This window comes from Lachancea thermotolerans (assembly GCF_000142805.1).
Source record: "Lachancea thermotolerans CBS 6340 chromosome H complete sequence".
In the NCBI taxonomy this organism is placed as follows: domain Eukaryota; kingdom Fungi; phylum Ascomycota; class Saccharomycetes; order Saccharomycetales; family Saccharomycetaceae; genus Lachancea; species Lachancea thermotolerans.
The window spans coordinates 1,296,566-1,309,229 of NC_013084.1; the positions used below are offsets into that span (position 1 = coordinate 1,296,566).

At 53.2% G+C, this 12,664-nt stretch overlaps 6 protein-coding genes and 1 non-coding gene across 7 annotated transcripts; 5 read left to right on the forward strand and 2 right to left on the reverse strand.

The window, feature by feature from the left end:
• Positions 1-1,474: 1,474 nt before the first annotated feature.
• KLTH0H14982g (KLTH0H14982p) lies at positions 1,475-2,524 on the forward strand (the record flags this gene model as incomplete). The annotated part of the gene is made up of 1 exon (XM_002556460.1): positions 1,475-2,524. The coding sequence occupies one exon, from the start codon at positions 1,475-1,477 to the stop codon at positions 2,522-2,524; it is 1,050 nt and encodes a 349-aa protein (XP_002556506.1).
• Positions 2,525-2,748: 224 nt separating this feature from the next.
• QNS1 (glutamine-dependent NAD(+) synthetase) lies at positions 2,749-4,893 on the forward strand (the record flags this gene model as incomplete). The annotated part of the gene is made up of 1 exon (XM_002556461.1): positions 2,749-4,893. One exon carries the CDS (start codon positions 2,749-2,751, stop codon positions 4,891-4,893), a length of 2,145 nt encoding a protein of 714 aa, XP_002556507.1.
• A 48-nt stretch (positions 4,894-4,941) lies between these two features.
• Positions 4,942-6,039, reverse strand: PPE1 (phosphoprotein phosphatase methylesterase 1; the record flags this gene model as incomplete). The annotated part of the gene is made up of 1 exon (XM_002556462.1): positions 4,942-6,039. One exon carries the CDS (start codon positions 6,037-6,039, stop codon positions 4,942-4,944), a length of 1,098 nt encoding a protein of 365 aa, XP_002556508.1.
• An 869-nt stretch (positions 6,040-6,908) lies between these two features.
• Positions 6,909-7,799, forward strand: KLTH0H15048g (KLTH0H15048p; the record flags this gene model as incomplete). Its single annotated transcript, XM_002556463.1, has 1 exon — positions 6,909-7,799. The coding sequence occupies one exon, from the start codon at positions 6,909-6,911 to the stop codon at positions 7,797-7,799; it is 891 nt and encodes a 296-aa protein (XP_002556509.1).
• A 359-nt stretch (positions 7,800-8,158) lies between these two features.
• Positions 8,159-9,475, forward strand: RAX1 (Rax1p; the record flags this gene model as incomplete). Its single annotated transcript, XM_002556464.1, has 1 exon — positions 8,159-9,475. The coding sequence occupies one exon, from the start codon at positions 8,159-8,161 to the stop codon at positions 9,473-9,475; it is 1,317 nt and encodes a 438-aa protein (XP_002556510.1).
• Positions 9,476-9,971: 496 nt separating this feature from the next.
• KLTH0H15092r lies at positions 9,972-10,043 on the reverse strand. The gene has a single exon. It is a non-coding gene; the product is annotated as a tRNA-Arg (tRNA).
• Positions 10,044-11,423: 1,380 nt separating this feature from the next.
• Positions 11,424-12,623, forward strand: CPA1 (carbamoyl-phosphate synthase (glutamine-hydrolyzing) CPA1; the record flags this gene model as incomplete). The annotated part of the gene is made up of 1 exon (XM_002556465.1): positions 11,424-12,623. The coding sequence occupies one exon, from the start codon at positions 11,424-11,426 to the stop codon at positions 12,621-12,623; it is 1,200 nt and encodes a 399-aa protein (XP_002556511.1).
• Between the last annotated feature and the right edge of the window lie 41 nt (positions 12,624-12,664).

Here is a 12,664-nt window from a genome sequence, read left to right on the forward strand (position 1 = left end):
CGCATAGTCGAAGTGAAGCCTTATGTGGAGAGCAAGAGTTTACAGGAGCTCGGCCACTGCGTCTTGAAACAAATAATACTGCCAAGTTTATCATTCTAAGCTTGAATGCCATCTCTGGGCTCGTGTTATTGAAGTACTGCGGTTAGTAAGTTCGCATGCTTCATAGCGCTATGCGATTACTCGTACAAAGTGTCATTCTTTAACCTTGGCGGCTATCCTTTGAAAGTTCGAAAGAATGCATTTGGGCAAAATTCTGAGATATAAACGAAGCCCCCGCGAATAGAATAACAAAACAAGGATAAAAGAACGAGGACTACCACACCACTCTTCTTTCAACAACGAATTCCAGTAGTGCCGTTGGAATAATGAACGCGGAGTTGAGAAAAAATAAGCACGGGTTGACGAGTCAATGATCGCGAACGTGCAATACAAAAGCTTTAGCAAAGTTAGCAAACTGAGCAGCATGTATATTACTCATCTATGGTAGTAATTTTGCAGCTCAGTACCACAGTGAGCTGACGGAATTGCCGCGACAGGTACGCCCCAGATACCAGCTGGGTCTGTATTAGCTTTGCTAACCTAACTTGATTCAAACCCAACAGTGAATTCTCACTGGCTACAAGCAACGGGAGCTTCCCTTCTATTCAGCCGACAAACATAACCTCAGGCGTCGTTCTTGGCATCTGGCGGTACACCGTCTATTTGTGAAAGCAATGCTCAATTTTGAGACACTTCACGAGCAAGCTGTATGTTGTGAAGAACAAGGTCTAAGATGCATTTGTCGTAACGCTTGGCGCCAGGCGAACTCTTTTGCGCTCAATAAAACTAACGGATTTTTTTTGAATCGATGCCGAGGGATAAGTCAGCACGTTGATTAGTACGAGATTCCAAAAACGAAAGAAAGAACCTTAAAGAACTGCCAGTGACAATTGCGAACTCATGTCCTCGGTGCCGGGGACAGTTCGACAAATTCACGCTTTCTAGGCGCATATGTCAAGGAAAAAAGTGGAGCGAAGACAAAAATCGCAGGCGTTGATACACTTTGTTGAATCAGGGTATGCCAAAAATCTCAAGACAACCCTTTCAAGTCATCGAACGCGGGCCAGAGTTATACCTTTATTTTTCATAAAAACTGAGCAGACTTGGTAACTTCGTTTACCAGTCAAAAATGACCACTAACCCGACCGCAATACTGCTCACACAATCCGGCTTAAACAAGGAGGAGAACGGTTTTCCGTACCATTCCTATAGCAATTCCAATAATCTTAGGCTCCTTTTCGTGCCTGGGGCAGAAACTCTCTCCAGCTTCTTTATGGTATTCGGAGCCTTGTCACATGTCCTAATAAACGAAAATCGCTATCTGCGCCATGTAAACAGGGTCACAATGCCCAATTTCCTGCAGAGAAATTGATGCTTATCTAGATTAAGATGGTCCCAACTCGAGAAACCTTCTTTGAAAGACTGCCATAAAGCCATGTCTAAGGTCCTGAAGGTAGTGGACATTTCTGAGCCAATCGAAAGCATCAGCGATACGCTGCTCGAAGCTGCTAGAGAGCAGGGCTTCCTATTTGTTGAAGGCCATGATTTCACGCAGGAAGAAGTTGACATCTTATTCACCCTCTCCAAGCAGTTCTTTGAGGAAACTCCAGACGACGTAAAAAGCCAGTATAGCATCAACAAAAACAATATTGGCTACACGCATTTCACGAATGAGCAGCTAGACCCCCGCAAGGCCCGTGATTTCAAAGAGGGCTACAACTTTGGATTTATCAACTTCAAAACGGGCCAATTCAATATAAATGAAGACGAATACATGGGCAAAGAAAACACCGACTCTCAGCGCACCAGCGGCAGCAAAAACGATGTCCCAACGTTTTTCCAATCCAAGCAGGAGCTCATTTCTCGTACTACGCAAAAACTGCATGCAACTGCTGCTAGGATTTTAGAGGTGATGACAAGAGGGCTGCAGGTCGAAGACCCTGAGTTTTTCACTAGCAAGCACCGCCCTGACAAGCCAAGCGGCTGCGTTTTCCGGATGTTGCGTTATCCTTTGATAAGAGAGGATTTGGACGCGACCCTTGACTACGACCCAACCATCAGGGCCGGCGCACACACGGACTATGGCTCTCTCACACTTTTATTCCAACGCGAGGGGCAGCAAGGCTTGCAGCTCCAGACTGGTGACCCGGAAAATAACGACGGCTGGACCGAGGTTCCTTTCGTTCGCTCCAAGTACGAGGGTAAAGCACCACCGCTTGTGGTCAATTTCGGCGATCTTCTTTCCTACTGGACTAATGGTGTACTGAAGAGCACGGTCCACAGGGTCAAATTCTCTCCTGGGGAATCACGCGAATCTGACCGTTACTCAATCGTCTTCTTCGTTCACCCCGAGAACTCCACATTGCTAACTCCTGTTCCTAGTGAACTAGTGGCTTCTGCTGGAAATGGAGCGGCTCCTCCAACAATCACTGCTGCGCAGCACCTTCAGGAGCGACTGGCCGCCACCTATGAGTCCAGAACTTAGTTGATTGACATCTCGAATATACTTGTATTTATGCAGATTAGCATTGAAGCTTTAGGAGGTTTGCGATGTTCCGAAATCGTTGTGTGTATGTATTAAAGGATTTCACAGACAGAATCATCTTCAACTAGGGAGTTCAATTTTGCTCATCGTTGAAATTTGAACCTTTGAAAACTTCAATCCAAGATAAGGAACAATTCGTTGACACAGCTGAGAATACAGCAGTAATGTCACACCTCGTTACGGTTGCAACTTGTAACTTGAATCAATGGGCGCTCGATTTCGAGGGCAACAGGGATCGGATTCTGGAATCCATCAGAATTGCCAAGGAGAGAGGCGCACGGCTTCGTGTTGGCCCTGAACTCGAAGTGTCTGGATATGGATGCCTGGACCACTTTTTGGAAAACGATCTATATCTACATTGTTGGGAAATGTATGCGCAGATTATCAAGCGGGAAGATACTCGCGGCATTTTACTGGACATAGGGATGCCTGTTTTGCATAAGAATGTCCGTTACAACTGTCGTCTGCTATCTTTTGATGGCCGCATTCTGTTCATTAGACCTAAGATATGGCTAGCTAACGATGGCAATTATCGTGAGATGCGGTTCTTCACGCCTTGGATGAAGGCAACACAGGTTGAGGAATTTCTGCTACCTCCATTGATTCAGAAGATCACGGGACAGCGGATAGTACCATTTGGGGATGCTGTAATTCGGACGTTGGATACCTGCATAGGCGCCGAAACCTGCGAAGAACTTTTCACACCCCAATCGCCCCACATTGCGATGTCCTTGGACGGCGTTGAAATCATAACTAACTCCTCTGGTTCTCACCACGAATTGAGAAAACTTAACAGAAGGTTGGAACTCATCACCAGCGCCACAAGACGTTGCGGCGGCGTTTATCTGTACGCCAATCAACGTGGGTGTGATGGAGACCGTTTGTACTACGACGGTTGTGCCCTGATTGCTGTCAACGGCAAAATAGTAGCCCAAGGAAGCCAGTTTTCTTTGAAAGACGTGGAGGTTGTCACTGCCGCTGTTGACTTGGAGGAGGTCAGAAACCACAGAGCCTCTATCATTTCCCGTGGGCTACAGGCTGCTGAGTCGAAAGTGGTATTCCAGAGAATTGATCTCGAAGAGGAATTGGCTCCAATGGGCAACCGTTTCAATCCCAAGATTTCGCCTGCCAAGGCAAGGGAGTTTCACTATCACACCCCAGAAGAAGAAATCGCCTTGGGCCCCGCTTGCTGGCTATGGGACTACTTGAGGCGTTGCAATGGTACTGGTTTTTTCTTGCCATTGTCCGGCGGAATCGATTCTTGCGCCACGGCTGTTATTGTCCACTCCATGTGCCGACTGGTAGTACAAGAGTGCAAGGAGGGCAATGAACAGGTGCTTGCCGATGCACGCAAACTGGCGCGCAAGGACCCAGAGTGGGTACCCGCCACTCCGCAGGACCTAGCGAGCTGCTTGTTCCACACCTGCTTCATGGGTACAACAAATTCTTCGAAGGATACCAGATCCAGGGCCCGTGAACTTGCCAAGGTCATTTCCTCGTACCATGTGGACTTTAATATGGACAATGTGGTCAGCAGCGTTGTGAGCCTCTTTGAAATCACAACAGGGAAAAAACCCATTTATAAGATATTTGGCGGCTCCCAGGTAGAGAATCTGGCTCTGCAAAATATCCAGGCTCGCTTGCGTATGGTTTTGGCATACCTTTTCGCACAGTTGCTGCCATGGGTTCGCCGCATTCCTAACGGCGGAAGTTTGCTGGTGTTGGGAAGCGCCAACGTAGATGAATGTCTGAGAGGATATCTGACAAAGTATGACTGTTCCTCAGCAGATATCAACCCAATTGGCGGTATTTCTAAAACGGACTTGAAGAAGTTCATATCGTATGCTTCAAAGGCGTTCGATATGCCAATTTTGGATGAGTTCGTGAGCGCGACGCCAACTGCTGAGCTGGAGCCCACCACGAAGGATTACGTGCAGTCGGACGAGATTGACATGGGGATGACATATGAGGAGCTAAGCATCTTTGGATACTTGAGAAAAGTTGAAAAATGCGGGCCTTATTCGATGTTCCTGAAACTGCTGCACGAGTGGACTCCAAGGCTAAGCCCTGCGCAGGTTGCGGAGAAGGTAAAGCGGTTCTTCTTCTTCTACGCTATTAACAGGCACAAGCAGACAGTGATCACACCAAGCTACCACGCTGAGCAGTACTCCCCCGATGACAACCGTTTCGATTTGAGGCCATTCTTGATAAACCCTCGTTTCGCTTGGGCGTCGAAGAAGATCGACCAAGTGGTTGAGCAGTGCGAAGGCAAGGATGCCTGCGAACTGGACATTATGTCTGTTGAGTAGATTTAGTGACGCAGTTAAGGGCCAATCTATGTATGCAGTTTTAAGCGGTTAGGTGTTGGCCTTTTTAGTCCAGTTTGTCTTGATAACAACACTCTTGGTGTCGTTGCGCCTCCAGAAGTCTACGAGGGTTATGGCGGTCTTGACAGGAGCGTCCTCCTCAATGAAGTGGCCGGACTCTTGAAAGACTACCAGCTGAAATTTACCTTGCATCTGCCCTATCATGAGCTCGCGGTCCAGGTTGTCGTTGCCGGCAAGAATCAGAAGCTTGCTAGTGGGCAGAGCTACAAACCTGCGAGAGAGCGACTGGAACCAGGTATCCCAGAACGGCTTGAAGATCTGCAGATTGGTTCTGCGCACGACCTTACCGGAGGACGTGGGCACAAATAGACTGGGGACGACGATCTCGGCGCTTGACCTGAGGCGCGAGAGGCCTCTTTTTACGTGCCAGTCTATCGCGTTTGCATAGCTGGGGAAGACGTTGGGCGTGTTGCTGAGGAAAGAGTCGACCTTGCTGAGGGCGAGGATGGCGGCCTCCTCGACGATGTCGAGCATCGCGAGGCCGGCGACTTTTGTGCGCAGCGCAGGGTCGAGGCTCGGGAAGACGTTGGTGCATATGCTGCCTCCAAGGCTGTGGCCCGTGATGACAAGCGTGAAGGTGGGCGAGGCTGGGAGCGCCTGCAGATGAGTGTGGTGGAACCACGCGATAAGCTCCCGGAAGTCGCGCACGAAGGCGTCGAGGCTGTAGTCCGCGGGGTGCGCCGCGGCGTCGACGGGCGCGGTGAGGCCGTGGCCCCTAGCGTCGAAGGCGAAGGAGCCGCACCGGCCGTCCAGCTGCTCGTGCAGGGCCTTGGCGAGTGGGGCGAAGCTGAGCCCGGAGGACCCAGCGCCGTGGTGGAAAATAAATATGGGCACGGAAGTGGTGTTGGAGGGGTCCGCGAGCTCTGACGCGGCGGGCAGCGAGAAGTAGGTATTGAAATCGAGGCCGCGGTCGCCTATCTGCACGCGGGCGTTCTGCTGAAAGAAGTCGTGCCAGGTAGGGAGCCCTGCGGGAGCGGGCGCCGCGGGAGCGGGCTGCGAGGCCGCGCCCAGCTGGGCGTCGGCCTTGCCCAGCTTTTCGAGTAGTGCACGGCGAAGGTCGTCGGACATGGTTGGAGCCGTGGTGGCAGAGGCCGGGGAGGTTGTAAGCGGGCGGCGATGCGGTTTTGGAGGGGCAGGTGATACCGCACGTGACTGGAAGGCGCGCCCACACACGTGGAAACTCCGGGATCGCGAGCCACGAGAACACGTGGCAAATGGACACGTGATCCCCGTCAACTGCGATACAACATCACGTGACCATCAAACCCGTTGGATGTGACACCATACACGTGACCATACAAACGCGTCGCGTGGCCCCTCTCACGTGCCTAGCCAGCACCCACGTGACCCCGGCTTCCCGCGCCCGCCGCTCGCGTTCCAATCCCCGGCCCGCTCCCGCTCCCGCTCCCGCTCCATGACTCGCCCGCCGGCCTACTCGCCTACTCGCCTACTCGCTTCGCTGCGCGTTTCTGCGCTGCGCTCGCGCACCCACACACCCGCACCCGCCACGCGCCGCTCTGTGCTGGCCTGACTCTACCGCTTCCCCCCTCGCACTCTTCGGATTCCATGTTATCGCTTCGACACCGACAAGAGATCTAGGAGAAGAAAGGGTGGCAGGGGGAAAAAAAAAACCGTCTAAAATCGCCTCAGAACGCGCCTCGAGAGACTGCCTAGCCGTGACTTCGCACCACCGCAGCTTATCGCGACGTCAACGGGACAAACGCATTATCTGACACAATTCAGCAGCTGCCGGCAGGTTATAAGACTGCAGAGGATGGCGGCGACGAGCGGCGTGCAGAGCGCGGTGTTAGAGACCTGGTGGAAAGCCAAGTTGAGCGCAAGCACGTGAGGTTTTCAAGAACACGATCTACGTGAGGTTTACGAGAGAGTAGCATCCGGGTGAGCAGGCAGCACTAGGTTCGCAGGATCACGGTGAGATGGGGTACATTCAGTTCGACAAGGTCGACGTGCCCGAGGATAACGTGGTGTCGCTGGGCCTGCTGAGCAGACAGCTGCAGAAGCAGCAGCTGGGCCAGCTCGGGGAGCTGGCCGGGCTGGGCGACGAGTACGCGAGCGAGTACGCGAGCGGGTTCGGGCGTGAGTACGGGGGCGAGTACAGCGGCGAGTACGGACACGAGTACCGCGGCGAGTACGCGCGCAAGTCCGTTCACACGACGCTGTCGGCAACGTCCGCGTCCATCGCGCAGACGTGGCACGCGCTGCTGGGCTTCGACCATTACGACAGCGCCAGCGACGGCAAGCCGTCGCTGGACGAGGAGACGTGCGGCGTGCGCTTTGACACGGTGCCGGCCGCGATAGCGGCGGCGTCGATGGCGTCGTCGTCTTCGTCGTCGTGCACGGAGCGCTCCGCGCTCGTGCCCGCGAGCCCCGCCAGCTCCACCGAGTGCGGCAGCGCCGGGGCCAAGCCCGCGGCGCTGTCCGGCGCCGCAATGCAGCAGCCCTTCCAGTGCGCGTTCTGCCCTTCCAGCTTCAAGGTCAAGGGCTATCTGACGCGGCACATGAAAAAACACCTCGTGACCAAAGACTTCCAGTGTCCCTTCTGGTCTGAGGACTGCCGGTGCCACGCGTCAGGCGAGTTCTCGCGCAAGGACACGTACAAGACGCACCTCAAGTCTGTGCACTTCGTGTACCCCGTGGGCGTAGCCAAGTCGCAGCGCGGCCAGTCCAAGGGCCGGTGCGCGGCCTGCTACCATGAGTTCGCCAGCAACGCGGAGTGGCTGCTGCGGCACGTGGAGACGCGCCAGTGCGAGGCGCTGGTGAAGCTCAAGCACGAGGGTGCGGCGCGCGCGCAGGACTTCGGGCGCTGAGGCACGCGCCGGAGGTGGTTTTATTTACAGTATCCGCGTGCGGTCCGCGGATCGGGACGTTCACGAAGGTTAGGCACAAGTAGCTTTATTAATGACATGTACACAGCATATACACGCACGTGATAAGCACATGACGAAGAACAGTCACGTGCACTGGAGTTTCGCGTCTTGCACGTGACAGCTGAACAGCGTGACCTGGCTTACGCGTCGCCCAGTCACGTGACCGTACACATTCCCCGCCGCTGAAATTTTCAGTTTTGATCTCGCGCTCCTGACAGCTCGCCCGCTGCCCTTCTACCCCAAGAACCACCACTCATCGCATCAGTCGCTCGAGCAGTAGTCCCCATCGGAGCCCACAAATGAGCCCCGCGTCCGCAGACCTCTACGCGCAGCGCCTCCCCACGCTCTACGAGGTCCTCAACCGTCAGACCTGCGCGCCCGTCGATCTCTGGTCCTTCTACACTTTTCTCTCCCAGTATCCATATGCCATCAACTTCCTCGACTTCTGGATCGACGCCATGGCGCACCTGCGCCTGTGCAAGGACTACGTGAAGGGCGTCCGCGAAAGCTTCGTCGAGTGGGAGGACTCTCAGGAGCGCTCCGGCGCCAATCGCGACAGCCGCGACAGCCACGACAACCGCGACTCACTCTCCAGCTCGCTGCTCCTCGAGGCCCTGATGAACGACGGCTTCCTCGACTACGAGGACAGCAAGCGCGTTTCGCGCTTCCTTCAAGGCCAGACCGACTCGCCGCGCCTCACAAAGCTCCTGGATAACTGGCAGAAACAGACAGAGCACGACTCCGACGCTCCCTTCAAAAGCCCGCTCACCGGTCTCGTCGACGAATTCCTCAAGACCCAGGCACAGGACTTCCAGAAAGCACGCATCACCTCCAAGGAGCTTCTCAACAACGCCCGCAACATCGTCCACACGTACCTCCTCGCACCTGAGGAAAGCAGCCGCTACCTGATCAACCTGCCCGACCACATGCGCCAGAACGCCGTCCACATGGTGCTGGAGGAGAAGCGACACGATCCCGACGTTTTCGAGCAGCTCAAGGCGATCTCCTTTCAGTTTCTGGAGATGGACTGCTTTCCCAAGTTCTTGTCATGCGTGGCCCTTCACAACCTGCACGATGACATCACAAGCAGCTCCTTGTCCGATCCGCTCGCGATCTTAGGGAGTAGCGCGCCCGGGCGCCGCCGTTCTCTGTTTGCGCGCTACACCACTCTGTCTCGCGTAGTTCTAGGCATGATCTTTTTGTGGATGGGCCTCTGGCTGGGATACACTTTGGTCTTTCTCAACTACTCGCGAGGCATTCGTGTTACCACTATAGTGCCCTTCTTCCTAGGGTTCTACTTCATATGGTGCGGCATATACAAAATTGACATCCTGTACGCGCTTTGCGGAGTTACACAGACGCTGGTCTCGAACGAGCTGGTCTCTTCCAAGGACCTCGAGATAGGACTAAACCGCAATGCGGTACACAACAAGACAAGACAGAGTACATCGCCCGTATTCCGCGTTTTTGGCGGTTCAAGCAGGCTGGTTTCAATCCAACAGCCGTTTGTTAATAGCATGCTCCGCAGACGGGCCCTGTGGTGCTTGGTCCTCGTCCTCGCTGGCACCGCAATTTTTACAGTAATATTCAGCTGCGTACCCGGCCACAGGCTATAGAGATCTTCACGTCGCTCCGTATCGTGCTGCTCGAGTTAGGGTCCGAAAAATTCCCTACGAATCCGACGCACGTTCGATTGAACCTCTACTTTGCCAACCCAGCAAAAAACTACTTCACAAGCCGTGTTTCAGGGGATGTTTCTCGAAATGAACCCCTTCCCCTTCTGCAACGCTTGTTTATCGGGATTCAAAATGTTATCTGAATTTCCCCTGGGCCCACCGCCTTACCAGCATACACGCAGCCAAGAATGCTTTCGCATACATTTAATTCGTCGGCAATTCCAATATTTAGTTGCCAGGCGACGTCAAAAGACGGAGCCACAAGATACCTGCCTACGCGCATCATAAATACCGCAATCTAAAGATTGCACTTTGTAATAATAAAAGTTTGAAAAGCAGATAGTAGTTCCGACAGGCCCGTGTGATAGCGCTTCATCACCTTCTGACACCTATCGAAACTGTTTACTTATTTACCCAATTGGTATGGCAAAAAAAGCACTCACGGAGGGGGTCGAACCCTCAATCTTCTGATTAGAAGTCAGACGCGTTGCCATTACGCCACGCGAGCTTTGTTGAAGGATTAAGTGTTATATGCGGATTATAATGTCTGTAGTTAATCATCACTGCCTTTAAACATGTGTCCTCGTGGATATTTGATTTGGGAACATGACTTCTGAAGACGCGAATCTTACCAAGCTAAGGGCGTATATGTCGCTTAGTTAGTAACACTTAAACCTGAGCTCTGATCCGAGTCTCAAAAGTGACTTAGGGTCGTTTCAAATATGTATTTAGCCTGTTGAGTTTCTTTGAGGTTTCAGGGGACTGTCGGCGGCTAGCTGGGCCCGCGGGAGGCGCAGACCGCGCCGCCTTGAGGAACAAAGCTCGGCGAGCTAAAAGCACCAGGGAACTGCCCCAAGCAGGTCATAGATGCCGCTTTTCTGAGAGGAGCCAAGCTTCAATGCTGATCGTCCCAACTCCGTCAAGCTCTCCAAGGCTTTATTTACCGTTCAACGGGCCGCAGGTGATCCACGGACCGCGCGCATAGACACAGAAAACTCAGCTATTCCCCTGACGCAGCATACAGCTAATCCTTAGTCATAACGTGAGGTGTTAGTGGAAGAACCCGACTGGAGCTTGGAGCAGAAAAGATAAAATAGGGCGTCTGATAAGCTCGTAGTGCTGCCCAGTCGGCTCAGCCCGGTTCGGTTCGCCTCTCGCCAAGCCCAGGTCTGTGCATTAACCCTTTCGCTTTTCGTCTACAAACACGTACCCTGACAGAAAGATTACTCACGACGTGCCGGAAGCGTGTTCCGATGGCACCGTGAACCCTGCGCTCGCACAACGCAGCTTCGACACCATCCACGCATCCGGTCACGTGCATGCACAACGCCGCTGCGCGCACATAACGCTTTTCCATGATGTATGAGAGCGTCCGAGTCCTACGATGAGCCACTCCCTTGAATTCTACATCTTCCTTCTGCCTATTGTGCTTATTCCGCGTTTTGACCCTAACTCGCTCAAATCCGTCCGCAGTGCAAGCACCTGCTGGATTAACAAATTGACATCATGATGACCACTTCCAGGCCTCCTCTGCGAGGTCCACTTTTCTGATCATGGTAACCACAGTCAATCGGTGAGTCAGGCTCGAAGGGCGTAAAAGAAAAAGTGAAAAAAAAAGAAGTCCCAGATGCAAGGCAAAAATTTATTTAATGCTCATCGATTAGCGCATTCGGGCTTTGCAGGCGGAGGTTTTCAGGAAAGCTGTTTAAAAGACAGTAATTTATCACACATCTGCTTAAACACTCTCAAGTGTATGTTTAAGCTTTGCCAAACAGAGTACACTTGCCAAGACTACCTATCTGATCACATCTGGAAGACCAGCGGTCGCTAAAGAGACTAGCGGAACCAACAAGAAAAGAATTTGCAAATCATAACCCAAGCACACACAATGGCACCACCAGTTCTGACCAAGGCCACCTTCCAGATCCAGAATGGACCCTCGTATGATGGTTACTCCTTCGGAGCCAAGGCATCCGTTGCGGGCGAAACTGTGTTCACCACCTCGCTGGTGGGCTACCCTGAATCCATGACAGACCCCTCGTACAAGGGCCAGATCCTGGTTTTCACGCAGCCACTAATCGGCAATTACGGCGTGCCCTCTGGCGAGGCGCGCGACGAGTTCAACTTGCTCAAGTACTTCGAAAGCCCCCACGCTCATGTGGTCGGCATTGTTGTGGCCGAGTATGCGTGGAGATACTCGCACTGGACTGCCGTGCAGTCCTTGGCTGAATGGTGCGAGAAAGAGGGCGTTGCTGCTATCACGGGCGTCGACACTCGTAGCGTGGTGCAGTACTTGAGGGAGCAGGGCTCGTCTCTGGGCCGCATCGTCGTGGGTGACGAAGCCGCTCCGGAGTACGTTGACACCATGAAGAGCCACCTGGTCGCGCAAGTTTCCACCAGGGAGCCTTACCACATCTCCAACGCTAACGCCACCGCCAACCTCGCTCTGATCGACTGCGGTGTCAAGGAGAACATCGTCAGATGTCTTGCGTCCAGAGGCGCCAACGTCACCGTATTACCCCACGACTACAAGATCCAGGACGTCGCCGATCAGTTTGACGGTATCTTCATCTCAAATGGTCCAGGCAACCCCACCTCGTGCGGCCAGACCGTCGAGAACATCAAGGTCCTTTTGGAAGACCCTAAGTTTGCTCACCTCCCCATCTTTGGTATTTGCTTGGGTCATCAGCTGTTGGCCTTGGCTGCCGGCGCTCGCTCTGTCAAAATGAAGTACGGTAACAGGGCCCACAACATCCCTGCTCTCGACCTAACAACAGGCCAGTGCCACATCACTTCTCAGAACCACGGCTACGCCATCGATGCCGAGTCTCTTCCAAAGAACGTGTTCAAGCCATTCTTCGTGAACCTCAACGATGGCTCTAACGAGGGCATGATCCACTGCACCAGACCTGTATTCTCCACCCAGTTCCACCCAGAGGCCAAGGGAGGTCCAATGGATACCGCGGTATTGTTTGACAAGTACTTCGAGAACATTGCCCAGTACCAAAAGACCAGAGACAGCAGCGCGAAGACTGCGGTGAAGTTCAACATCCCAGTTCAAACTATGGCTAGTCAAAGAGTCTTATGAAAAGTTAGATGCGTCACTGATATAGCAAGAGACGCCCGTGA